The sequence below is a fragment of the Saccopteryx leptura genome, chromosome 5, assembly GCF_036850995.1.
Source record: "Saccopteryx leptura isolate mSacLep1 chromosome 5, mSacLep1_pri_phased_curated, whole genome shotgun sequence".
Lineage (NCBI taxonomy): Eukaryota > Metazoa > Chordata > Mammalia > Chiroptera > Emballonuridae > Saccopteryx > Saccopteryx leptura.
In genome coordinates this window covers 220,751,092-220,764,642 of record NC_089507.1, presented here as the reverse complement: position 1 = coordinate 220,764,642, position 13,551 = coordinate 220,751,092, and the positions used below count along the sequence as shown (strand labels likewise).

Sequence of the window (13,551 nt, the reverse complement as noted above, 5' to 3'; positions counted from 1 at the left end):
AATCAAATCCGCTCTAAAGTAACAAGGGACATTCACAAATATTAAAACTCAGTTATCTACCAAATGAAAGCTTGCAGAGCCTGACCAGGCGGTGGCGCAGTGGATAGAGCGTCGGACTGGAATGCGGAGGACCCAGGTTTGAAATCCGTAGGTCGCCAGCTTGAGCGTGGGCTCATCTGGTTTGAGCAAGGCTAACCAGCTTGGACCCAAGGTCACTGGCTTGAGCAAGGGGTTACTCGGTCTGCTGTTGCCCCATGGTCAAGGAACATATGAGAAATCAATCAATGAACAACTAAGGAACCGCAACAAAACTGATTGATGCTTCTCATCTCTTTCCATTCCTGTCTGTCTGCCCCTCTCTCTGACTCTCTATCTCTGTAAAAAAAACAAAAAAACCTTGCAAAAATTCACCAAAGTGAAAACAAGTTCTTACTCTGACATAATACTTGCAATTTAATACAAATATATTTGCTGCTTTGAAATTCTATAAAATCGCAAAGGCAGAGCCATCCTGTGCACGGCCAGCTGCCCCTCCCCCTCTCCAGCTTCACTGCACCACCGGCCAGGGCCAGTGGTCTCTAGCATTGCCGAGTAACTGGCCTTCAGGGACAGAGTGCCTGGGTTAAGTGTGGGACCCCGTCTAAACACTGGGAAGAAATCTGCGGTTATACCTGAACACAGAGTAAGAGGCACTGTAACAAAGTATCAACCAGGCAGCTAAACTTCCCAACACTGAGATCTACACTTTCATCCACAAGGTAACAGAAAGGTATCTGTGGGTGGTGATCTGAATGTGCTATGATGAATGATGTGCTTGGGGGAGAGACACTCCCTCTGTAAGCTGGAGTGTCAGTCATGGCCCCTGACACAAAGCAACACAGAGGTGCACCTATCAGACATTCTGGCCAAAGATGCTGCACCTGGGCTTGGCCAGGCCCCAGTGTCCCCTCCACAGGAACAGACAGCAGGACAAGTTAAAAGACAGGCCCTTCTACAAAGCGATCCCTTCAAAAAACCAACGTCACACAAAGGTTACAAAAGATAGAGGTAGGAAAATGAGCAGACGAGACATAGGAGCTGACAGGACTGCTTTGGGAGGAAAGCCGCTGCTCTGTGTTCTGGGTTTGAGCAGGAACACGGACGTGGCCCAGCTGTCAGGTAACATAATCAGGGCTCGTGCTGGTGGCTGGGACAGAGGTGCTGGTCCTGTAGGAGACGGACTGCTCAACGTGGAGGGTGGCCTGACCCTGAGTGACCCAGCAAAGACTACCTGCAGGTGCAGAAAAGCGAATGTGCAAACTGAGACCAGTGCTGGGAGTCCACGGGGTGTGTGCGTTTGCCTCAGTATTCTACTTGTTTGAAGTTGTCACAATGAAATTTTGAAAAGCCAATCGTTTTTCTAAATCCACTTAATACATGACTTTCTGTGGGTGTCCTTGTCACTCAGTTTTTTCTTTTCTTTTTTTTTTTTCCCCCTGAAGCTGGAAACAGGGAGAGACAGTCAGACAGACTCCCGCATGCGCCCGACCGAGATCCACCCGGCACGCCCACCAGGGGCGATGCTCTGCCCACCAGGGGGCGATGCTCTGCCCCTCCGGGGCGTCGCTCTGCTGCGACCAGAGCCACTCGAGCGCCTGGGGCAGAGGCCAAGGAGCCATCCCCAGCGCCCAGGCCATCTTTGCTCCAATGGAGCCTTGGCTGCGGGAGGGGAAGAGAGAGACAGAGAGGAAGGAGGGGGAGGGGTTGGAGAAGCAAATGGGCGCTTCCCCTATGTGCCCTGGCCGGGAATTGAACCCGGGTCCCCTGCATGCCAGGCCTACACTCTACCGCTGAGCCAACCGGCCAGGGCGTCACTCAGTTTTTTAATGAATGACTTCCAGAAAGTTAGAATCAAATTTTATTATGCAAACCATGTGCATTTAATTACCATATGTGTGCGTATCAACTTAATAACAAGCTTTAAAAAAACTCCCTGAAGGGCCCTGGCAGCCAAGGCTCCATTGGAGCAAAGATGGCCCGGGCGCTGGGGATGGCCCAGGCGCTAGAGTGGCTCTGGTGGCGGCAGAGTGAGGCCCCGGAGGGACAGAGCATCGCCCCCTGGTGGGCAGAGCGTCGCCCCTGGTGGGCGTGCCGGGTGGATCCCGGTCCGGCGCATGCGGAAGTCTGTCTGACTGTCTCTCCCCGTTTCCAGCTTCAGAATAAAAAGAAAAAAAAAAAAAATTCAAAAAAAAAACAAACCTCCCTGAAGAACATTTCACTCTTCTAAAAGACCTTGAAAATATTTTAAATGCTACATGTATTAGGGGAAATTACAAAATTACGTGTAATGAGGAATAGAAAGAAGAAAATGAACTGAAATATCAACTGTCACTTCCTGGGCTCATGACTAAATGTCACCCTCTTAACCTCATTGTCCTAATATTCTATAAGGAGAAGAAATTTTTTCTAATACAAAAATAACTTCCAAATTACTCAATATGCATTAGCAATATCACTACACCCACCCCAAAGATGGTAACCCTGATGCATAGGCAGGACAGTCCCCCAAATTCTACTGGGTTCTGCAAGCCAGCATGGAGTGCTCAAGCTCTCCTCTGCAGTCCCCAGGCCCTAGGCTCCGGTCCAACAGCCCTGCATCTACCCAGAGGCCTCACAGCTAAGCAGACATACCTGTTATTCTTGCGACTTTTCTCTAAGTCAGAAACAACTCAGAACAAAACACTGTCAAAAACGTGGATAAAGAGAGTGAAAGACAGTAGTCGGTTTTACCTCCTTTCCTTTCTTCTTTCGTCCATCCTCTTATCCAGAGCTGCATAAATGGCATCTGCTTCCTCATCGTCTTTCTCGTAGGGCCCGCTTGAGAAGAGGCTCCCTGCATAGCCGTTAAACTGAGAACCAAACAACAAACCTGGGGGTCAGAGTCTCCCTCACTCTCTCCCCACCAGCAGAAACAGAACACTTCCAGCTGCAAAATGCTTGCTAAACAAATTCAGGCAAACCCAAACTGAGGAATAACAAAACAGCTGTTGAGGACAGGGAAGACAGAGAAGCGGTCCCAACCAGAGGAGACTAAGGAGCCAAACACAATGCAGAAGGAGGACACAGGTGGGAAACTAGTTCCTGGTTTGATAGTTGCACTAAGGTCATGTAAGACACAGAGAAGCCTGTGACGGGTACACAGGAAATTTTTCGTATTATTCTTGCAAGTTCCCTGTGAATTTATGATTATTTCAAAACTAAGTATTTAAAATCTTTTCCTCTAAGGAAAATGCCACCAGTTAGAACACATGTGAAGAAAACTTCAATGGACCAAACACCAATTAATGAAGAGGGTAAACATTAAGGAAAATGAAACAAATATTATTACTAATTCCACTTAAAATTTTTACCAGCCAAAGTGCCCCCCCCCTAGAGCACACCAGCTTGATTCTGCATTTTGAGTGTACATTCCTAAGCTCCAAGGGACCTTCTTTTGCTTCTGTCACTTGTTTCCTGGGCCCATGCAGCCCAGCTGGCTCACTTCTACTACCTGTTTCTTTTTTAAAATTTTTATGAGTTTATCCGAATCAAACTGAAGACATATGCCAGGGAGCAAGATCTCAAATGCTCCTTCTAACTTTCTAAATAAAGTTCCCCTGCCTGACCAGGCGGTGGCGCAGTGGATAGAGCGTCAGACTGGGATGCTGAGGACCCAGGTTTGAGACCCCCAGGTTCGAGACCCCAAGGTTCGAGCCAGCTTGAGCACGGACTTATCTGGTTTGAGCAACAGCTCACCAGCTTGGACCCAAGGTCGCTGGCTCGAGCAAGGGGTTACTCAGTCTGCTGTAGCCCCACAGTCAGGGCACATACATATGAGAGAACAATCGATGAACAACTAAGGTGTCGCAATGCGCAATGAAAAACTAATGATTGATGCTTCTCATCTCTCCGTTCCTGTCTGTCCCTGTCTATCCCTCTCTCTGACTCTCTCTCTGTCTGTGTAAAAACAAACAAACAAACAAAAAAGAACTTTCCCTTATAATTTGAAAAAACTTTTTTCACCGGCCAAGACAATACACCAATGCAGTGGTTGTAACAGCTGCAAGAACCTCTCTTTTTAAGACAGCGGTTCTCAACCTGTGGGTCACGACCCCGGCAGGGGTCGAACGACCAAAACATAGGGGTCGTCTAAAGCCATTGGAAATTTAAAAATGTATTGTATAATAAATATGTATTTTCCGATGGCTTTAGGTGACCCGTGTTTTGGTCGTTCGACCCCTGCCGGGGTCGCAACCCACAGGTTGAGAACCGCTGTTTTAAGAGAAAACAGAGTGTACTTTCTTTACGTTGGTCCTGCTCCCCTCTCACACTCCATTACAAAAACCCCGTGAAAAGCGGAAACAGTGACTACACCAGCCAGGCCAAGCCAAGCCACTCGTCACAGACGCTCAGCCCTCTGGAGCCCAGCAGGGAGCCCACCAGTCACCTCGTCATAGTTAGTGTCGTTCAGATCCTCATCATCGTCGTCAGCAGCCTGGCTTTTTTTCATCTGGTCCCCGACTGTCCTCTTGCCCGGAGGCGCATGGCGGTCATCCACAGGATCATTGGCATCCCGGGCGGGCCCAATGTCTGAGCGGGTGGTGAAGCCAGTGGCACTGCAAAAGACCCCCAAGAAGCCCATTTATCTGGATAACTTGTTCCTGTGTTCTTCCCTCCACACTCGTCACCTAACAACATCTCTTCGTCTAACACCTTCACGACGCTGGTGGCAGTGAACACACGCGGCCATGCTCAGACATTCCCATGGAAGCATTCCCAGGAAACCCTCTGGCACACCTGGAGCAGAATGATTACTCAGGCTTGCTTTTGCTACCACATTCTCCTTGGGAGGGGTTCCCCAGGGCGCCAGACCACCCTCCTTCCAAGTCCTAGCCTCCATTCCCAAGAACCTCCCATCTGACCAGACGCTCAGGCCAACCTGACCCGATCAGAGGTCCTCTTCTGTGCCCTACGGCTACTCCGGGCCGTTAAGCTGATGGTGGCGGTGCCATCCAAGAACCAAGGCAGTCGTCATCGCCAGCTTTGCGTCCCTCTCCATCCCATCTGTCACTAGGTGGTACTGAGTCTACCTCCAGCCCCTTCTCTCCAGACCAGGCCTCCCCGCATCTGGGCACCGAGGCCTCCCCCTGCTCCAGCCCCACCTGGCTACAGCCTGTCAGAACTCTGCTCAAGGACTCCTGGCTGGCTAGTCCCTCCCCTGCCTCCTGTTCCTTCACTGCCCAACACACGAGGTGTCCGTTTCTCCTATAACCCTGCTTTGCTACACTTCTGCATCCCTAAATCCAGCCTTCCTTCCAAACTTGGCTCAAATGCCAGCACTGTCCAGAGGGTGCGTGACCACTGGACCCCATGCCTAAATCAACCTGCCCCTTTGGATGAACCTATTGACGCATTCACCCCACCTCTCCTAACCCACTCTGAACACGGTGTCAAATAAGAGCGTTACGTGGACCCCCATCTATTGGAACACGACACCCCTGAGGAGAGACACCCAGTCGTTTCCCTAATCAAAAGAATAACCAAGCAAACAGGGTAACGACTGCTCCTTTATTCAACAATGTACGGAGGTCGTCCGTGCGGCCGGCGCGGGGGACCCACTCGCAGGCCTCCCCCCCCTTCCCCCAACGCGCCGCCCGCCCGGGACTCACCCTCGGCCCAGCCCCGGCACGTAGCCGAGCGGCGCGGGCATGCCCAGGAACGGCTTCTTTTTCTTGTTCATGGCGGCGGCGGCGGCGAGAGATGCGGAGGGAAAGACGGAGACCGAGGCCGCAGGCGGAGGCGGGGACGGAGGGCCGCGGGCGCCCGAGGTCCCGCTGCAGAAAGTCGCGGGACTTGCGTCACCCGCGCCCCGGAAACAAAGCGCCCGGTCCGCGCGAGACCCCGCCCACCTCCGGGGTCCCGGGGAGGAAGTTCCGGAAACGTAACTTCCGGCTGAGGCTGGGGGCGGGGCTGCGGCGCGCTCGGAGCAGGAGCGCCCGCTGGTGGCACGGCGGCCGGGCAGCCCCATCCTAAACAATCCCTGGGGACCGCGAAACCGTGCCCATCCCTGCTTCCTGCGTAGTCTCCATGCTTTCCAGGGAGATTGTGTCAGCCCAGCCGCCCTGGCCCCGGGGAAGGCCCTAACACACCTGAGCGGAGCTGCACACTTATCTAGTCGTACAGAGCTTGTGGTTACCCCTGTCTGCATGAGCTGCTGGTGCCCTAGCTCTCAGCGCTCAGATAGGGACACAGGCTCTTTCCTTCCTATACAAGCCTACCCTGAACATTCCAGTGAAGGAAGGAGCCCAGCCCCTAGAGAGCTGAGGAAAATAAACAAATGCAGCAGATATATGCGGAACAAATCAGTATGTAGTAGGGGCAATCACATTACGCGGGGATTCCTTGCAAACCTCTGTTGTGTGTGTTGGTGAGCATGGGTACAGGCGGACATGCATGACTGTACTCTGCATACAGGTCTGCGTGGCCATGTGCACACTGTGCTGTGGGACAGCCTCTGCCCCCACATGAACCTGAGGGTCTTGGCAGAGCAGGCAGCAGGCCAAACTCAGGTCGCACGACTGGCTTTTCTGCTGGACCAGCCAGCCCCCTGCCCACCCTAGCACTTCTCTTTGGTGTTCTGGAGGAAACACATCCCTCCTGCCTGCAGCAGCTTCCTTGGAGTTTCTCTCTCCTCCCCGTCCCCTTCCAAGCCTCCTTCCAATGTCAAGTCGTGAGCAGAGTCAGATTCTGGGACTACAGAGGGGAGGGGACAGATTCCTGGTTGTCCTGGAGTTCACAGTGTGGTGAGGTCAAAAGAGGGTCAAACTTCTCCCAGGAAGTAAGTGCCTACTTGAGGGAGAAACCTATGGAAAAGTTTGGGAAATGTGTGAATTAAAAGAGTGCATAGAGGTACAAGAATGTAGGGAAGTGGTTGGAAGGTGTCATCTGGCCCTTGACCTGATCCCCGGGGGCAGAAGGTCCCAGGAGCGGGTAGGATTCCCCCCTACCCCCGGTAACACACACCGAGGGGACGAATGTGTCCTTGACTTCCCTGCCTCAGAGGCTCCTGAGGACGCCTGGAGCCCCTGCAGGTGCACAGTCTCTCGTTCTTGAAGCTATGCCCAGGTGCGCACCGTAGCCCCTTGCCCTGGCAGACGCCCTTTGCATACGCAGACCGCGCGCCGCCGACACACTTCCGAGCTCCCGGAGCGCGCCCAGCACTCACAGCTCAGCGGCAGGTGCCTCGACGCGCAGACTCGCCGGGCGCGGGGACCGGTTCGGGCGCGGGGCCGGCTGGGGCGGGGCGGTGGCGCGCGTTCCCCGCCGGCCACACGGGCCGCCCTGCGCCCGGCGAGGGGCGTGTGCACGGGCCCGGGACTTGCGGGCCCCATGTTCACGGAGCTGAGGACCAAGCTGAGCCCCCCGCGAGGCCGCGCCGGGGCTGTGCGCGCCGGCTTCGGGGAGCGCTGGGATGCAGACGGTGAGCGGGCCTGGACCCGGGCGCGGAGATATCGCAGGCTGGGAGTGTTTGGGGACCGAGAAGGACGGGGACGGAACCTGCGGGCTCGGAGCAGCGGAGGCGGCGGGCGGAGTGGGGGGCGCGTCCTGGCCGAACGGGGTTCCTGGTGTCTTTGTCCTGCGCTGGGGGCGGGGGTGGCACAGCCTCAGACCTTGAGGATCAACACACCCTTGGCTTAAGAGAGGTGACCGATCGGGGCTGGTCCCTAGACTGGCACCACCGAGCGGTCACCTTTTTCTTCGCTCGGAAAAAAACCCGCCCCGGCCCTTGCGTTGCGGCCGAGGCCACAGCCGGGCTCCGTTGCCCCCGCCCCATTTTCTACTGGAATTCTGACGTTGGGGCTAGGAGGAGGGAAGGACGGATGTATGGACGGAGATCCCACCCCGAGCGCCGGCAGGAAATGGGCGGAACCCGGCCGGCCCAGGACAGGTGCGGCGCTGGCGGAGGCGTCCGACTGGTTTGCCCAGAGCAGCGAGCTCTCGCCCAGGCCCGGCTCGGTGAAGCCAGGCCGTGTGACCCAGGCGCCTATTCTCTGAAAGGTGCTGGCTTAGAATAAGTCTTTTCCCACGGTACTAGAAGCCACCTCAACGCGGCGGCCACAGTCTGGCCCTCGACCTCAAATTTAGAACCACCTAAGGTCATCTGATAACGGAGTTGCGATAATGGGGAGGAGGTGCTAAGTCGGATGAATCTTATAGCGTGGGAGGAGGGAGTAAGATGTGGATTTCCCCCATGAGCGAGACCTGGGCACATAGCCAAACCCTACCCTCAGTAGGGGGTGGTAGGGAGGGTCTCTAACTCCCTGGGAGGTGGGGGAGGACCTGGCCTGGGAAACTGATCCTGCCTGCTGAGTCAGGGCTTCGACGCTGTAAGCCATGGAGACGGGGTCTAGCCAGCCTGGGCCCAGCTTCCTGTCCCTGCCCAGGGCTCTGTGACTGGTGGACATCACACAGAGTCTTTGTCCACCCATTTATTCATTCACAATATTTCTGGGCATCTTCTATGTGCCAGGATCTGCGCAGGGTCTTGGGAGGGGCCTCTGCCTGCCCCTGACTCATGTCAGCAGTGAGTCCAGAAATGATGGTAAAACTAAAACTTGATGAGTGTAATAAAGTTGATGTGGGGGGGGGGAGAGAGAGAGAGAGCTTGAGGCATCACTGTGGGTCCCTGAGCCCATGACTGCACCCTGCTCACCTGTATTGGACAGCCACCAGGCACAGGAACCATCCTGGGCAGAGGGCTCTGTGGGAGGTAGGGAGCAGGACTCCCCAGTGTCTGCTGCCTGGAGTTCAAGCTTCTTGTCAACGAGTCACAACCAGTGAGCATGGTGGGGCAGGGCCAAGCCTCAACTCCAGGCAGGGCTGCAGAGACTGGGTTCAGCCTACCAGATGGGCAGGCAGGGCCCCCAGAGGCCTCCCCAGCACACAGGGCTTCCCTGGTTTGCTGTGTCATGTGCCAGCCCAAGGCAAGGGTGAGGTCAGGGCTGTCCCATGCTCTCATGACCATGTCCTCTCTCTAATCTAAGCCGAATCTGTCCTGCTTCCCCAGAACATGGTCATGGGTCTCAGAGGGGAAGGTGTTCATTCTTCATCTTTGAGCTAGGTGGGGTCCTCAAGACAGCTCTTGGTGCTACCATCTGCCTTTAGGGGCTTGGTCACCCCTAGTTGGGAAAGCAGCCCCTTCCTCGGTAGAAGGGAGTTGGGCTGAGCAAGGAGAGGAGCCTCCGGCTTTGCCCCTGACCATTCTGACCAGGCACCCCTGCTCGGCAGCCACTGCCCACTTCAGCTTCTGCCGGACCTTGCTGGAACACACAGTGTCAGCCGAGAGCATCCCCTGCCACCTGCCTAGGACACCAGGCACCAGCCTCACGTGGCATGATACACGCAGCCAGAGGGCAGCTGCTGGCCGGCCAGTCAAGCTCCTGCAGCAGCCTGGCACAGAGTCCTCCCAGGTACCAGCCACCACGCCCACCTCAACCCTGCCCTCCCCACCACCTCACTGCATCTGCTGCCCTCTCCCCCACAGGGACGGCTGTACTCTGACCACTTTGGCCTGTACCACACAAGTCCCTCACTGGGTGGCCTGACGAGACCGGTGGTCCTGTGGAGTCAGCAGGATGTCTGCAAGTGGCTCAAGAAGCACTGTCCCCACAACTACCTCGTCTACGTGGAGGCCTTCTCCCAGCACGCCATCACCGGTGCTGTGGGGGTTGGGGGGTGCACAAGGTCCCTCTCCTTTCCATTTCCTCCTGACTTGGCCCTTTCTTCCCATCTGTCTCTTTGCAGAATGTCTCATTGTCTCTCCCAGGCTCTGTTTTCACCTGGTTTTTCTTTGCTCAGCCTCTGTCCACCCTTGTCCCTCCCTCTTTCTGCATTGATTGGTGTCTCTTTCTCCACCCCCATCTGTCTCTCCTCTCTTTCTCTCTGTCTCTCCCACTCACTCCCTTTTAACCTGTGCCCCCCACCCCACTTTCTCACTCTGCTTTGGCTCCTGATGCCTGTTGGAGGTTGACCTGACCATCTTCCCCTCCCCCCCCCCCCAGGCCGGGCACTGCTGCGGCTGAATGCGGAGAAGCTGCAGCGGATGGGGCTGGCGCAGGAGGCCCAACGGCAGGAGGTGCTGCAGCAGGTGCTGCGCCTGCAGGTGCGCGAGGAAGGGCGGAGCCTGCAGCTGCTCAGCCAAGGTCAGTGGGAGGAGCCAGAGTGTCTGAGAGCTTGGAGAGGCCTGGGGGCTGGGTTACAAGGCCCCTTGAGTGCAGGTTGGGGGGGTGGATATTGGGAGGATGGCTATGGGACCCCAGTAAGGGCTGTCCTACACCCATGGTGACATGCACGATGCCAGAGGCCCCCATTCCTCGTCACCCATTCACCCATAGCTTCCTTCGGACACATGTCCTAGTTGCTGCCTGAGGCTTGAACCCCAGACCCCAGCACTGTGACCGGAGCCCGTGGCAAAGATGAGGGACAGCTCCTCTTGGACTGCAGGAGTCCCCAGGGGCCGAGCCCAGCCCAATGAATGGACAGGTGGGACCAGGATTGCCACCTCCAGCCACCTCTGGTTGTGCACTCCGGGTGATGCCTGGGATTGGGTGGGTGGGGGCTTCATGAGTGTGAGCCCACCTCCCAGGACCTGAGCCCAAGCACATCCCTGGTGCTGCAGGCAGCATTCGGGGCAGCCACCTGGAGCCAGAGTGGGGTTTGGATGTTCCTCCAGACTCCCAGGGAGTGTTTATTTATATTCCCTTCACCCGTGGTCTCTGGATATCCTGTCCTCTTCCAGGGCAGGAGGTCTGTCTGTCTGTTAGCCCACGTGTCCAGTTCCAAACCCTGCCCCAGCACCTAGAGGACTACCCACAGAGGTGGAAGAAACTGCCAGGCTCCTTTGGCTGTGTGCCCGTCCCCTGCCCCCACCCAGGCCCAGCGGTCCCAACTCATGTCTAGATGATGACCATCAGCATCCGCCTGGCCAGGCATCCTTCCCGGCCCCTTCGCTCATTATATGTGAGACCCTAGCCACGCCTGCCTCTTTTCACGGGAACTGAGAAGAGGCAAGTCCAGGATTGCCCAAGCGCCCAAGACGCTCCACAATGGGGACCCAGCCCCCAGCTGGGTTGGGTTGCGTCCTGGCCTTGGGTTTGGGGAAGCTTCCCTCCTCTCAGGGTCATGGAGGCCACCCTGGAGGCCCATAATGGGCAGGCATTCCGAATGCCCCTTTCCCAGGAGAACCCAGATCCTCACAAGAGATGGTCCTGAGGGCTACACCACCCGATGCCTGCCCACCAGACCTCGCTGGCCTATGAAAACCACTCCACGGGCCAGAGGGCCTCAGGTTGGGGCTGGTGCTGCTGAGCAGAGGGACACAGGGCTGTCCTGCAGTCTCCTCTCTCTGGCTCCCCTGCCTGCCACTCCCCTAGGGGACTCTGAAAACCTCAGAGACAGATGAGGCTGAGCCCCCAGGCCCCTCTCTGTGGCATGAGCTGGCTTTAGGATAGGAGGTTGGTTGTTTCAGGTCCCAAGTGGAATTTGGATAACTGGCCTGGTGCCCACCCCCTACCCCTGTAACCCCTACCACGGAAGCCCCCTTGTCCTGTCTGGCTGCCCTGGGTGTCCCCCACCTTGTGCCATCATGATGTCACCCTTTCCCGAGGGTCCCTCCCACCTCCTTTGTGTCGCCTCCTACCCCCACCCCAAGCTCCTGTTTTGTCTTTCTTGTTTTGCATTCCCTTTTTTATATTCTGATAAAAAGGCCAGAAATAAACCTGGTTCTCCAATGCCCTCGTGTGGTGTCTGGCTCCAGTCAGCTGGCTTGTGGAGGTGGGCAGAGCCCTGGGGCACCCCTGAGTCTGGGAAGAGGGGGTGCCTGGCCCAGAAGCCTCCTGCAAAAAGCCACCAGGGGGCAGTGGTGCTGCATGCTGGCAGGGTGCCTATTTATCCTAGGAACAGGGGTGGGGGGTAAGAGGCACAGGCTGGGCTCAGAGGAGTGGACGGCATGTGGACCCACCAACACAGGTGTGTGCTAGGCTCCTGAGGCTGCTGGGAAGTTTCACACAACAGAAATGAATTCTCTCACAGTCCTCCAGCAAGCCCAGTAGGGCTCGTCCAGGGCTCAGGGGAGAGAACCCTTGGTCACTTCTTGGAGCCCTCCATGCTGCTGGGGGATTCCTGGGCTCAAAGACACATCTCTGTGTCCAGGACTATTTGATCACATCACCTTCTGTCTATCTCAAATCACCCTCTTACAAAGATGCTGTCACTGGATTTAGGGCCCACCTGGATAATCCAGGATGATCTCATCTCAAGATCTTTAACTTAATCATGTCTACAGAGACCTTTTTTCCAAATAAGGTCTCATTCATAGGTTCCAAGGATTTGATGTGGCTACTTTTGGGGGACCTCCATGTAGGGTACCATAGTGCAGAGCCCTGACATAAGAAACCATAGCATACACCCTGACACATGTACACAGGCAGCCAGACACACCAGTAGTAACCCAGAGACATACACCAATCCCTGCAGTCGGAATGGGCATGTGCACCCAGACCCACCACAACACACTCCAACACAGCATCCCAGACACACAACGACCTCCTCACATACAGAAACACATGACATTGCGCGAGACCCTGACCTCTGGACAGGCTGCAGCCTGAACACATACCTTCTGGATCCAGACATGCCCTATGCCCTGTGTCCAGCCCCCTGGAAACTAAGATACAGACAAACATCCTCTCACCTAGTACAGGACACAGACAAACCCTGACACTGTGACATCCAAAGAGGGTGCTTGCTGCCTGACATACATGGTTGCTCAGACACACACCTGACACTGACACATCACATACATGAGCGTGAGACTTAAGTGGGGAGAGCTGAAAACCTTGGATTGTACCTCAGGGCACACACTGATGCCTCCTGACACCCTGCATGTCCTGTCCCCAGGGTGAGCACTGTCAGTGAGGAAAGGATATTCCCTCTTCCTCCTGGGGTCACAGGGGCCTCTCTCTGTCTCTGACTTCCCAGGGAAGGATTGACCAACTGATGCCTCTACAGAGTGCCCCCACCTTGCCTCTGCCTCTTGTGCTGGCCTTGAGGAAGCAGACCCCAAGGGTCTCTGTAAGAGGTGGACCCCAAATGTATTTTGTGCTCTGCTCTCAAGCGGTGGAGCTGAAGCTGCCCCAGGGTGGACATGGTTGGGGGTGGCTGGGGTGGGGGCATGGAGTGTGCGTGGGGTGTGCAGTGTGAGGGTGGGGTGGGAAGGGGTCAGGGAAGGAGGGGTACCTTGTAACTCCGTTCCTCAACTGGCAGTCCCTCCCCTCTTCCATTCGTTCCCATGTTCTGGCGGAGCTACTGCCCATCACCCCAACCTGATAGCAGCTTTCCTGCAGAGGGCCAGGCTCCCGGGCACAGAGGAGCAAGACAGTGGCCACTGCCTAAGAACACTCCCTCCCAAAGCAGACAGGTTGGTCCAATCAATGGTCAGTAACCCCAGTGAAGCGGGCATCAAGTGCCAGGAGC

General features: G+C 55.9%; 2 protein-coding genes across 4 annotated transcripts in view; one reads left to right on the top strand and one right to left on the bottom strand.

Moving 5' to 3' along the window:
* PRPF6 (pre-mRNA processing factor 6) overlaps positions 1-5,859 on the bottom strand; it is a 33,322-nt gene extending 27,463 nt beyond the window's left edge. The window contains exons 1-3 of the mRNA XM_066384470.1: positions 5,688-5,859; positions 4,466-4,634; positions 2,770-2,888 (exon numbers count right to left, since the gene is read on the bottom strand). Of these exons, the coding sequence (XP_066240567.1) occupies positions 2,770-2,888; positions 4,466-4,634; positions 5,688-5,758 (359 nt within the window). The 5' untranslated portion in view covers positions 5,759-5,859. The remainder of the gene's footprint in view (positions 1-2,769; positions 2,889-4,465; positions 4,635-5,687) is intronic.
* Positions 5,860-7,255: 1,396 nt separating this feature from the next.
* Positions 7,256-11,799, top strand: SAMD10 (sterile alpha motif domain containing 10). 3 transcript variants are annotated; one of them, XR_010751495.1, is made up of 6 exons: positions 7,259-7,498; positions 9,307-9,488; positions 9,563-9,734; positions 10,080-10,220; positions 10,413-10,560; positions 11,257-11,799. XR_010751495.1 is itself a non-coding variant. In XM_066384469.1 (5 exons), the coding sequence occupies exons 1-5, from the start codon at positions 7,408-7,410 to the stop codon at positions 10,444-10,446; spliced, it is 597 nt and encodes a 198-aa protein (XP_066240566.1). In that variant the 5' UTR covers positions 7,256-7,407; the 3' UTR covers positions 10,447-11,799. The 3 variants fall into 3 exon arrangements, 2 of the variants coding, with proteins under 2 accessions (XP_066240566.1, XP_066240565.1); XM_066384469.1 differs by having other exon boundaries at positions 7,256-7,498; positions 10,436-11,799; XM_066384468.1 differs by having other exon boundaries at positions 10,413-11,799.
* Positions 11,800-13,551: the final 1,752 nt, after the last annotated feature.

Coding starts and splice junctions, on each gene's coding strand:
- SAMD10 (XM_066384468.1), top strand. CDS start 7,408: ATGTTCACGGAGCTGAGGACCAAGCTGAGCCCCCCGCGAGGCCGCGCC. Junction 9,489..9,562: donor CTGGCACAGAGTCCTCCCAG/GTACCAGCCACC, acceptor TCTCCCCCACAG/GGACGGCTGTACTCTGACCA. Junction 9,735..10,079: donor CTCCCAGCACGCCATCACCG/GTGCTGTGGGGG, acceptor CCCCCCCCCCAG/GCCGGGCACTGCTGCGGCTG.